The sequence below is a fragment of the Bombyx mandarina genome, chromosome 17 (genome assembly GCF_030267445.1).
Source record: "Bombyx mandarina strain Sakado chromosome 17, ASM3026744v2".
NCBI classification, from domain to species: domain Eukaryota; kingdom Metazoa; phylum Arthropoda; class Insecta; order Lepidoptera; family Bombycidae; genus Bombyx; species Bombyx mandarina.
Genome location: NC_143223.1, coordinates 11,426,958 through 11,439,933, shown reverse-complemented (window position 1 = coordinate 11,439,933; position 12,976 = coordinate 11,426,958). Strand labels below are relative to the sequence as shown.

The following is a 12,976-nucleotide window of genomic DNA, read 5'->3' as shown; positions in this document are numbered from 1 at the left end:
CCAGCAACCAGATGGGCCGTATGCTCGTCTGCCTACAAGAGCAATAAAAATAATAATTATAAAACATTTTGAATTTATTAATAGTCTCACATTTATCGACCGATTCCCAACACTACATACAGGTCGAAATGTAAAACGAAAACCAAGTATGGAGTACAATAAGTGCGAAGGGGTTAGCAGTACTATCCTTCTCTTTCACCGTCTCCGCGATATGGCGTCACTGCGCGGTCCCTGGCAAGGCAGTGAATTGTGGATGTTTGAAATTTTATTACATTCAGGTGGATAAAGATTTTATGGTTAATACGACCTATACGCTTTATTGAATAAAAAAAAAAATTACTAACAATTCAAGAACTATTTGATCTATTTCAATTGTTACAACACAATTATAGCATCTATTACCCATATTTCCCAGTGTACTTTAATAAGCTTCACGGCAGAAACAGTCAGAGCACTATCCCTCTGAAAGTTGACTTCGCAACGAGTACTAACTTCAGTTTATATATTTTGTAGTCGTCGTGGTCTGCGAAATAAGACGCTCGGTGACTCGGTGCATTCGGATATAACGATGCACCGGTGCTAGAATCGCGCAGGCGGGTACCAATTTTTCTGATGAAATACGTAACTTATAAAAACAAATGTTCACGAATGACTTGAATGACAAGTGAAGGAATAACATCGTCTAATAAAAATCAAACCCGAAAAAAATATAATTTGCGTAATTACCTACTAGTGGGCGTCTTGTGAGTTTGTACAGGGTTGATACCACCAGACCACCGCTCTGCCTATTATTGCCGTGAAGCAATTACGTGTATCGGTGTCAAGGGTTGGAGCATCTTAGCAATTAATAAAAAAGTTACGCAGCTGCACATTCTTGCAATCATAAATATTACTACTATTTGATCGAAGACACAATATCTAAATCCTTTGCTCTGTGGAGGATTGCTTTGATCCGTATTCCCAGATACTACGACGTCTGGTCATTCTTTTTTTTTTCCTAGCTAATAGCCTTGAGAGGTTACTTCAGCTTCACCCTAATGTGTGTGTGGGTGAGCTCATGGGGCTCAAACCGGAGTGTTGCTAACACTGGCCCTAGCAAGAGCAGTGCTTCGCAAAATCTACCACAGGATCGGAAACGCGACCCACTGAGAAGATCCGGCAAGAAACTCAGTGGGCGGTGTCTATGGGTTAATTTACTCGTCGAGCCCTTCGTCGCAAGAGACGGGTTCGGCCAGTTCGGTGACCGGTGCTGACTAAACGGTACATGACGAAAAACACTGTCGTGTGGTCATATCAACGTTTCATAATACTGAATCGCAAGATTAAGATGTCAGTCCGGCCGCATACTCTACTGTTGCACCGGTCCGGCTATCGCATTGTATTATAAGACAATCTGCGTCCACAGTTGGTATTGAAACACAAAACTCTTATTAGGCAGATGATTAAACTCAGCATGACTGATGACCGTTGGCTCACCTATCTTGCTTAAATAGAAATATATTTTGGACGCCTAGAGCTCCACCCTAGTCCTCCAACTACGTTCTTCCACTCGTCTGTAGTAGCATTATCTGCACTTTGCTCTCATAACCCAAATTTCTAAGTCCTAGTTGCAATATATTATTGTCTATAGGTACCTTACGATGGGTTTTTATGTTTTTTCTCACTTGAGCATTGCGAAAGTTTAACGATGCAATACAAGAAGCCGGCCTCCTTTAGTATGAGATGTTCTTCTAGTATACCTATAACATGTATACCAGCCGGCACCGGCGCTATGCCGGACTGAAATATGCGGCAGGACTTATATTGTTGTTGAACAATTTATTAATTTTATTCGATTCGAGATGACGCATCCAATAATAACATGTTTGCGCAATAATTTTAACAAAAAACTGTAATGAAACAACAATTTTATTAAGTGTTAATGTTCATAACAAGATAGGAACGACCACAGAAACGACAAGTATTATCTACGTTTTCCACAATCGCAAAGCTCACAATATGTGGAGCGTACGATCTTATGGATCCACTCGACCAACTAGCACTGTTATTAACAATAGGGACAGGCACAGGGATCCTAGTAACGGTACTGGTGGTAGGACCTCTTGTGAGTCCGCACGGGTAGGTACCACCACCCTGCCTATTTCTGCCGTGAAGCAGTAATGCGTTTCAGCTTGAAGGGTGGGGCAGCCGTTGTAACTATACTGAGACCTTAGAACTTAGATCTCAAGGTGGATGTCGCATTTACGTTGTAGATGTCTATGGGCTCCAGTGACCACTTAACACCAGGTGGGCTGTGAGTTCGTCCACCCATCTAAGCAATAAATAAAAAAAAAATCATGTCGGACTCGTCAAAGACCACTACGCGATGTTTAACACATAACAATATCTTACTGATAATAAAGAATGTACATGGTACTGTACTCGCGGTAACCCCCTTACCCCGCCCTCGACCTAACCCGAAGGGGTGTCGGATGCTTGAGCGAGAGTGCTGGGTGGGAGAGTTAGGGTCCTAAATATCATCCTTGGGTCCGCAGTCCGCTCACAAAATCTGTGGACTGTCCAGTCCCAAAATTAAAGTGTGCTATAAGAATATAATTTCAAAAATTTCAAAAAAGTTCGAAAATATTTGTTTCCAAATGGTAACGATTGGTTTTTTTTATATCCAAAGTACCTATTTATTTGTGGTTATTAAGTAAAAGCAAAATCTAAAAAGTTTATAATTAGAGGAGAGAGAATGGTTTAACAATGCCAACAGAAAATAAGTTACAAAAATTACCTACTAACGCCAAAGTACATTAGGGCAGTCTCAGGAATGTCGATCTGAGATGGATTTCGCGAAAAAATAGAACAAAATCGATTATTAGATCTACTGCGATTACCCTAAAGAATGAATGACCTAATGAATTAAAAATTGCCCCAAGGAGAAAAGACAGCATGAAGTGGTTCATGGTTTGGACCTTGATATTACTTCTGTGGCTTGGACAGCCTATACAGATATTCATTAACTTCTCGATGCAGAGAATGTGCTCGAAGAATAGTGAGTATATTTTGCTGTCTGAGACACCTCAGTCAGGCAGGACATGGAAAGGGGGGATTGGATTCGTGTCTTTCAACTACTGTAATAAATAATATGTACGAATGTTTTTTTTATTGGCTTTTGTAGGCAGACGAGCATACGGCCCATCTGATGGTGAGTGGTTACCGTCGCCCATGGACTTCAGCAATGCCAGGGGCAGAGCCAAGCCGCTGCCTACCGCTTAATACTCTCCACAAGCCTCGTTTGAAGAAGGACATGTCATAGCGCTCGGGAAACACCGTGGTGTGTATAAAAGTTGTTTTCAACACTTGGAATTGAACTACTAGTGACATCTAGTAAAGACGAGAGTGCAATTGAAAAGGCTTGTTTCAAAAGTTTCCATGTTTCGTAAAACGTTTCACTTGTTCGGTTTTAGTTGAGCTGGTGATTCCTAGATGTCACTTTTAACAATGTATGTAAGTCTCGCTAAAGAATTTTATTATTTAGCAACAAATATTATTAAAAATTAATTAAAGAAAAAAACGTTCTTTAGGTCGCTAATTATTATTTAATAGTTTTACTACTTTCTTATTAAACGAAATCTCTGTTATAAATATTTTAAAACAAACCTTAGCCTTAATGTTTATACAGCTGTCATTAAAATGCAGAAAAAAAAAAGAAATTGAATAATTCATTTGACACACTTGTTGAAATTCCAAGCACATTCCAAGCACTAAAATGTTATCAAAATAAAACACAAAATAATAAAATGAAAAAATTGTAAAAAAAACCGGAAAGGCACTGCAATTAATGCATTATTGAAATAACTGAATACCATTTGGAAAAAAGAACAATGGACCGTGCTCGGCGAAATCGTAGGGGCCGCTATCAATCCCAGAACAACTCTACAGCAGATTATAACCCACGAACTACTAAACCATGGTCATTTCTAAGTGGATTTTATAGTTTCATGATCATGTGCTGTCTGCTAAGCGTAATCTATCTGATGTTGGAATACCACTGTCACACGTGCAACACAAAATGTGATCTTAACGGAATCACCAGGAACATTAACGATATTTCGGTAATTATAATCACATAATTCTTTTTATACACGTAATTTTTTGTAAATTCTACTTTCCCCGAAATATTCTTCTACACTTTACCGATTTACACAGTCAATAAATAAACGATAGCCTAAGAATAATTACTCGTGAATAAAGGATTTACTTTGTCGATTACATCCAGAAACACCGACGAAATAGCTATATCCGGATTCAAACTTGGGATTTGGCGATATTTTTATTGCTTATAAACAGAAGAACTCACCTGGTAGAGGAACCGCAATCTGCACGCCGTCTATCCTATATAAGATAGACGGCTCAATATATAGGTCAATTATTAGTACAATTAGTACTCGTGGTAGTACCTACGACTCAATAGGTCAAAGTCTTAATAGTATTGGGTAAAGCGTTACCTTTTTTTCCTTTTAACCTTTGAAACCGTAACGCGAGATTTACTGAACAATTTATTTCTACAAATAAATATAAATAAATGTAAATATAAATAAATATTTACTAACAGTCACGCCACGTTAACTGGTCCCGTGATAAGTTCGTAAAGAACTTGTGTTACAGGTACCAGATAACGGAAATAAATGTAAGATTTTTATTATACACATACACATATTTAATATACATCCATAACCCTGGAAAATACATTTACATTTATCATAGAAATATCTTCCCTTGGCGGGATTCGAACCCGCGACCCCCTTGTGTAGTGACCATGTCACTTACCACTACACCAGACGGCCGTTTTAAAATGAAAGTAAACGTGACAAGGAATTCACACTTTATCGCAACAAACCCCGTAAATTAAACAACAATACAGTATTGAAGATTAGGCTTAGCTTAGGTCATAGAAACGTTTGAATTTTGTTTACAAGTATTATAATATAATGTGAGATTTCTTTCTACTTTATCGTTTCAGAGAAATTTGTCTTTGATGAAAAACAATTATGAAGACTTAGAAATCAAACTATCAAAGTTTTCTCAAGAGCTACCTAAGCTTGAAGGGCAAATGGAAATACTTGAAGCCCTTGCGAACACTGTGGAAACAAAGGATTTTGGATGGAAGTCGAATTCTCCTTTACTTCTGAATCCAGAGAGAATTCAAACGCATTCTGTATTTGATCCAGGAAATTTTAGTAAAGTGGCCAAACAGAATATTTTCAAGCCAGATCTCGGTATAGATTGACTAGGAACAGACAATGAAAAAAGTGAGGCTAAGCGAAACATGTGCTATGGATTTTTTTGATCATTTTATTACAAATAAATACATTTTCATTACAAAACAGCTTTTTTCTCAATATAAAAAGTTTTTTGAATGATATTGAATTACATCGAAATCAACTTTGCTTTTTTTTTAAATAAGCAGTAAGTACTTATAATATCGTTACTATACTTATACGTTTAAAATCTGGACTGTCCCATTGTAGGATCATCATTACACTGCTGAGTTTTATCAAATTTGTCATCACAATTTAATACCCGAAGGTCTTTGTTATATTTTTTTTCTTCTCCAACGGCTGTTGGTTTTAGCGCTTTACGAGTAATTGTAGTAGCATTTCTAATCGGCTTTTTGCTGTCGTTTTTTTCTTGCACAGAATAATGGTTATGTTTCTTATTCTTAGCATCAATAGTCACTTGCATTTGTAATTCGTGTAACCTCCTTCGATCCAAGAATTGTTTATGATTATGTTTCTTCTCCAACATATCTAATTTTGTACCAATGTATTCTGTTTTTAGAATTGCGTTTATTTCTTTCTGTAGATTGTCGTATGCATTCCCGATATTATTTATTGTATCCTAAAACATTAGTTTAAAATATAAAGGGTTGCAGTATTGTCTTCAGAAGACAATAAAGAGAACAAACAACACGAAATACGCCTTTTTCCGGCTTATTTTGGCAAGTTTGACATGTACGTGTGCGGTATGTGTAAGTATCCACAAAATAAAAGTATCGTCTAAAGGTTGAATTAATTTATAAGCAGTAGCGTAAGTTTTTTCATTCATAATTAACCCAATTTTTTTGTTGTAAGGTAGTGACAGAACGCAGTGCTGTTTTTTAAAAGCTCTTAAGCTTAGACGATTGTAGGTTCTTTCCGATGGAGGGTAGAGGTAAGGAGCACCTTGCATAAGAGCTTGGAGCATCTTGTCCAAGGGACAAGTTGAAAAAGTATCCACCTATAAACAGCAAGTTGGAAGACTCACAGCAATAGCTCTAGTGTAGGAAGAGGAAATTATATTAATTTAGCAGTTTTAAACAGATTGGAGTGTGGTAGTAAATCGCTCTGATTGTAAAATCTTTCCACTTGCTACTATGGCGCCGCCTTAATTTGCTTCCTATTAGCGGACACTTTTTAATATACTGAGATGGTACTCCTTACTTCGACCCTACATAGTTTTTTCTAATACATCAAGGGTAATTTTACGAAGAGTATACTAACTTTTAATGAATGAAGACTACATTTCATAAGAGATAGTTCGGATTGTATCACATAACGCTCCCAAAAATTAATACTCAGATGTCCTGCCAAAACAAATAAGCCAATAAATAATGCTGTCTCTATTAATAATGACTTAAATGTGCTCCTTGAAGGCATGTTTTAGGAACTAATAATTTTGATTGCAAGATCACATTACTATACAAAAGGCATTTGTTGTATCTGAAATGATTTGAAAAATTGACATCGGTGTCAAGTTGATTATAAAGATCACAAAATATTAAGTGTACTATCTATGTTCAAAAAACAGATTATATATTCCCATTTACAATTAAAAAATAAAATTCAATATCGATAAAAGAATTTAAAATAACAACAGAAGTATTACATAACAAAGTTAGTGGCAAAGCAACCAGTTTTGTTTGTTAGAAAGAGTTTGATATATTTTTTCTTCATTATTCCTCCTGATCCACTCTTGGTTCTTTAAGGCTTTCCTAGCATCGGTCACCGTTCTAAATCAACCTAGGCTGTAGGCACAGCCCGCTGAATTTCTCGCCGGATCTTCACAGTGGGTTGCGGTTGGATATAGGTGAGTACAGGCCGTATGAGCGAACATCAGACTCACATATTATGTCATAATGTGGCGAACAGTTACTATGAAAGAACAGGTCAGTCAGTCGAGAACAGTCCTTTTGCAGATTATTGGATATATTCTGCTTAGAATTCATTCAGTGGCCAAGGAGCCGTCCAGGATGTATTAATTATATTTACTTAGCGGTAACAAAATCAAACAATGCATACCCAGCCTGCTCTTATTAGTTCAAAAGCAATAAGTGAATTCTTAATGTTATTTAACTGGCTTCACATAAGGATTCAAAAATTATTAATTCGACTATTATCTTGGACCTTTTTTTGGGTAAACCGATTTTGATGTACCTTTTTTTAATCGAAAAATGGTGCTTCTTACGTAGCTGCATGCACTTAAACTTTATCAAGATCTCACCACTAGTTTTTGAGTCAGTTGAAGTCGTCGTGGCCTAAAGGATAAGACGTTCGGTGCATTCGTATCTAGCAATGCACCGGTGTTCGAATCCCGCAGGCGGGTACCAATTTTTCTAATGAAATACGTATTTAGCTAATGTTCACGATTGACTTCCATGGTGAAGGAATAACATCGTGTAATAAAAATCAAACCCGCAGAATTATAGTCTGCGTAATTACTGGTGGTAGGATATCTTGTGAGTCCGCACGGGTAGGTACCGCCCCTATTTCTGCCGTGAAGTAGTAATGGGTTTCGGTTTGAAGGGAGGGGCACCGTTGTAACTATACTGATACCTTAGAACTTATATCTCAAGGTGGGTGGCGCATTTACATAGCGTAGATGGGCTCCGGTAATCACTTAACACCAGGTGGGCCGTGAACTCATCCACCCATCTAAGCAATAAAAAATAAATAAAAAAATATCGTAATGCGCATTTAATGGACTTTGAATATGTTATAATCTTCATAAGTTAATTTGCTAGTCGAAGCGTATCACAACCAATGTAAACCGTACAAAAGTCGGAAGTCTTGTGATATTTTTATATACTTATATTCCGATTCTAGGGTATAGATTGCTACTAAAAATCCAAATAATTTTATTTTATTTATTACTTATGTTCACATTAACACCGATTTAGGAGCACATCCCGTTACAGCCCGCAAAAAGTGTTATATTCGCTCGTTAATTTTTAAAATCAATTAACTGATTTTAAAAAGAACAAAACGTTGTAAATCTAGAAGCAGTTTATTTATTTGTTTATTCAGAATACAATGTGATTACCAATCAGAAAAAGTGGAGTTGCTAGCATCATTTGCTTGTCCGTCGAAGGAATCTGTGTAGACATACGACATAATTGTTATTTCCTGAAAATAATAACGGCCATTGAAAATATTTGATGTTTTCAGAAACTAGTCAGTCTTTGATAAGAATTGGTGCGACATAAATTCAAGCATCATGTTGTATTGACATTAGAGATATATGAATCGAATCTCATTTTAAATTGCAGAAATAAATTTGGATGTGCGTTTTAGATCTTGAGTAGCACCGTATCAGCAATGGATAGGGTACTGTAAATAAAGGGCGACCAAGGGAGCAGCCAACGAGCATTTACTGTTGGTAGGGTTTAATGTAAACCCTCACGTCACTAGGCACCACTATCTTGCCGATTTACTATAAATAACAGAAAAATATAACCTAAGTTAATTCATTGTTGGTACATCTGTAAAGAAAGCATTTCTTCTTCATCTTCATCATCTTCTTCATTCACTTATTACAAAATGCCTTAATACAAAAGAAAAAAATAACAAGTTAGGTCTTGTTTTGAAAAGCCTCCGTGAATGGAACGTTGCCATTAAGGCACAAGGTCAGCTCACTAAGTTTCTCGCCGGATCTTCTCAATGGGTCCCGTTTCCGATCCGGTGGTAGATTCTGCGAAGCGCGGCTCTTGCTAGGGCTTTAACATTGTCAGGTTTGAGCCCCGTGAGCTCACCTACTAGCCCGGCGACGCTGACACGGTCTCTCTAGACCATCAGCATAGGTAGGACAAATAAGCACATTAATGTGTCAAATTTGTGCTTTTATATTATGATAACTCTCGTTATGATGAAAATCATCATAATAGAAATAAATATAATAATAAAAAAAATGATAAAAATATAAAGATAATAAAAATAATAAATATTATAATAAAAATAAGGAATGGTGACGTCTGGTGAAGCGCACCACCACCCGAAATGATGACCACGACCACTCTGCCAAGTGCAAACGATTGAGAAGAAGAATTATAAGAACAACTCTTTGCGACTGGCCTTCGACGGCCTAAATGCTTTTTTTTATTTACTGTTATAAATAACAGTAAATAAAAATGGTTCTTCTATGGCTCTTTCTATGGTTGAAGCCGACCGTGAATCCAAAAGATATGTCGATAAGAATTCAAAAGGCTTAAGTTTAATCCCTAAATTATGTATTTATTAAGGAGTCCGTTTAAAAACAAACCTTGTGCGAAGTATTTTTGTTCGGAAAGAATATTTCACGAAGAAAGCCAAGCTTTTTTTCGCTGCGCATCGGTTCTGAACGCGTTATGTGCATGCAATGACTCTGACAGGCAGACATGTCACCGAAAATATTCGACTGGAAAAAAATAATTTCATGAAATGTAATCTGTTGTTTTGTAACGTTTTACTAAATTTTTTCCCAATTAATCAAGTGATATTTTGGCTTAGTTTAGGTAGAAGTAGCAATGTGTATCGCTTTGAAGAGTGGAGCATATTATATCAAACCGTCTTCGTCGAATTCGTCGATAATTACGAAAAGCTCGACAGCACAGTCCACTGAGTTTCTCGCCGGACCTTTTCAGTGGGTCTCGACTCCGATCCGGTGGTAGATTCTGCGAAGGACTGCCCTTGCTTGGACTAGTGTTGGCAAACTGTCTCAGGTTGAGTCCGTGAGCTTACCAACCCGTCCGCGAGAAGCTGGAATAGCTCCTTAGGCTACCAGCGATTTGGTGGTGTAAAAAAACGATATTAATACAATACAATCAAAGCATCGACCGGCGTGTCTCAATTTATGTGCGGCAGCATTATGCTGTCTGTGGGCATCGGTAAAAAACCACAACAATACGATTCAACAAAATTCGATTTATGATTAGGAATGTATTCAAGAGGTACATAGCATACAATCGTAGGCAGCGACCAGCCTGTGCCCTTGGTATTGCTGAAGACAAAGAGCGACAGTATACCACATACCACTAGGTTTGCCCCATGCTTATTTGCGTATAGTATATGAAACCGCACTGTTTGATGCCACTGTTCTACCTATGTCTGCTTAGGAACAATCGTGTGTGCTCGATTGCCAGGGATGTGATTTTAAGAATTCCAGCCGTCACTCTAAAAAAGTTAAGGTTTTGACCTTGTTCTTAGAGGAATGGCAAATTCACATTACGTGCTCTAGCAACCACGCAACCCAAAGTGGGCTGTCAAGGCCCCTGTCCATCTATGCTAGTTAAAGAAGTATTAAATACACTAACAGTTTCAGTGGTACTATCTATCACTGAACACCTCAGACGGCAAAGCTCGTCGGTTGCTGACAAGCAAGCAGCTTCGGCTCGATTTATTTCTGTCTGTAAATTGACAAAAACTTTCTTAAAATTTCGCTTCTCATTAAAACGAATCGGCTGAAGCATACCTCATGTAAGGAAAACGAATCGAATCGAAAATTAAATTTTACTAATGTTTTTTTGCACTCTACGCAATGTAAGACGAAGCAGCTGAAGTGCGGAGTCAACGGTCTCGAGCGAATTTCGCCATACATTGCTGTCCCGTCTGTGATATTCATGTTTAATTTAGCACACGAACATTATTTTTCGGTCAACACTGAACTGACACCCTATAAATTCTTATCTATACATATAAATAAAATTGGAGTGTCTGTTTGTAATATTGAAATAGCCTCTTTTTACTACATATATATATGAATATAAATTCTCCCTCACCCTATAAATTCTTATTTACATAAAATTTAAAATTTACTTTCATAATAACTTCGATCAACAATTGTCATAATAAGGATATTTTGAAGATAAACCAAATTGAAACCGTAAACTATCCAGAAGAGCACAAATTTTAAAAACGATGCAAACCTAAAATCTACCAGCAAAAATATGCTAATTCAAACATAAATACATACTAATAAAACAAGGAGATACGTATTGTACATTATTATGATACTTAAATTCTATAATGTTCATTGTTCTAACCGTTATAGTATTAACAACTTTCTTAACATCCTTCAGCTCATTGTTTGCATGTATTTTCTGAGATACGTCAGGTATGAGATAACTCAGAAGTACTATTACGAAAACAGTTGCCAGAGCTAAATAGTTGACGTTAATAGCAGAATAAACGGCTCCAAGGTACTGCATCATCATTTTGTACAGTTTCTGGGTGTCTCTGAGTTCTGACGTTTGACTGGTTTGCTGGAATGGCGGATGGCGACTGTGAGAGTAGTGACCTGAAAGAAAATTCAATAAGGTCAATCGTTTTAATTATACTATTATTTACCAACGTGAAATAACATTATAATTGTTTTTTTTATAAAATTATTGTTTTCCTGTTTGTTTGTAGCGTATGTTTTCTTATACAAGTTGATAGCGATGTAGTTTTTTACAAAAACATTTTGTAATATTATTAACATTGCGTTGAAGGACGGTGCGCGAATCGCTTGGGTAAAAAATATTTTATTCAGTTAATTAAAGAAAACCTGTGTATGTGCGTCGCCTCGCCATACTCATTAAGCTATATTATAATTCCATCCAACATTTTGGAAAATGCCCCTTAAATTGACTTCTTAATTTGGATTTGATGTTGAAAGTTAATACAAAAACAGCGCTAGAGGTTAAGAGAGATAATCAATTATTTGACAGTGACATTCTACACTACAGAAATACTCAAAAATCATGGAAGATAGAACTAAGGAGTATCATCTCAGTGTAATTAAAGTGTCTGCTAAAAGGAAGCTTATTGAGTTAGCACAAAAGTGCCCAGTGGAAAGATTCTAAAAACACCCCCATTAAATACCACACTTAACTCTATTTAAAACTGATATAATAATTTCCACTTCCTATACCTCGGACACGTGGCCCGACAAAATCCTGAGAACTTGGAAAAATTAATAGTTGTAGGTCACGTGGAAGGAACGAGAATTCGAGGAAGATTGCCAACCAGGTGGACGGACATTATCAAGGAGGCCACAAACACCAGCGTCCCGGGCGCCATTAAGCAGGCCGAATGCAGGCAACATTGGAGGAAGCTGGTGCAAAAACTGGACCAAGGTGGTCACGACCCTCAGTAATGAGGAAACGACAAAGAAGAAGAAGAAGATACCCTAGCGATATTTATGTGAGTCTTGCAACAATAACTTGCTGTTTACAGGCGGATATCTTAAATATTAAGTGTGTTATTTATGGGCCGACAATTTTTCAACTTGTCCCCTATATGAGATGCTTCTTACCTCGACCCTCAATATAAAAAAAGTACATACAGTTACTTTAATTTTAAATTACCGTAGTTTATGTGTTATTTAATCGATTGACTAAAGTGTGTATGATCGATTGATTAAAGGTTTCACGTGATCAAGTGAATCCCAATTCTGGCTGAGCCATCAGCTAAATATTGATATTTGTGCTATAAATGTGATGTTATATCATATCATAATAATAATAATAATAGGTTTCTCACTCTGGAGTCCTAAGCACTGGTGGTTTGTGTCGTAGAGACCACCAGTGCTTAGGACCACCATCAGCGGCAATCTAATTTTATATTGTTTCTAAAAATTGTATTTTTAATATCTTTTTTAAGAAATATTGTGTAATTAATAAGATTTTAAATAAATAGAAATAAAATGTAATATAATA

General features: G+C 36.7%; 3 protein-coding genes across 3 annotated transcripts; 1 reads left to right on the top strand and 2 right to left on the bottom strand.

Moving 5' to 3' along the window:
- Window positions 1-3,690: 3,690 nt before the first annotated feature.
- On the top strand, window positions 3,691-5,292 carry LOC114240744 (uncharacterized). Its single transcript, XM_028171403.2, has 2 exons — window positions 3,691-4,100; window positions 5,009-5,292. The coding sequence occupies exons 1-2, from the start codon at window positions 3,870-3,872 to the stop codon at window positions 5,273-5,275; spliced, it is 498 nt and encodes a 165-aa protein (XP_028027204.2). The 5' UTR covers window positions 3,691-3,869; the 3' UTR covers window positions 5,276-5,292.
- A 198-nt stretch (window positions 5,293-5,490) lies between these two features.
- On the bottom strand, window positions 5,491-6,711 carry LOC114240590 (uncharacterized). The gene is made up of 2 exons (XM_028171178.2): window positions 6,528-6,711; window positions 5,491-5,886 (listed from the first exon to the last, which is right to left on the bottom strand). Exons 1-2 carry the CDS (start codon window positions 6,681-6,683, stop codon window positions 5,491-5,493), a joined length of 552 nt encoding a protein of 183 aa, XP_028026979.2. The 5' UTR covers window positions 6,684-6,711.
- Window positions 6,712-8,342: 1,631 nt separating this feature from the next.
- LOC149501153 (uncharacterized) lies at window positions 8,343-11,854 on the bottom strand. Its single transcript, XM_089734182.1, has 5 exons — window positions 11,824-11,854; window positions 11,321-11,574; window positions 10,592-10,684; window positions 9,562-9,696; window positions 8,343-8,429 (listed from the first exon to the last, which is right to left on the bottom strand). The coding sequence occupies exons 1-5, from the start codon at window positions 11,852-11,854 to the stop codon at window positions 8,343-8,345; spliced, it is 600 nt and encodes a 199-aa protein (XP_089590308.1).
- Between the last annotated feature and the right edge of the window lie 1,122 nt (window positions 11,855-12,976).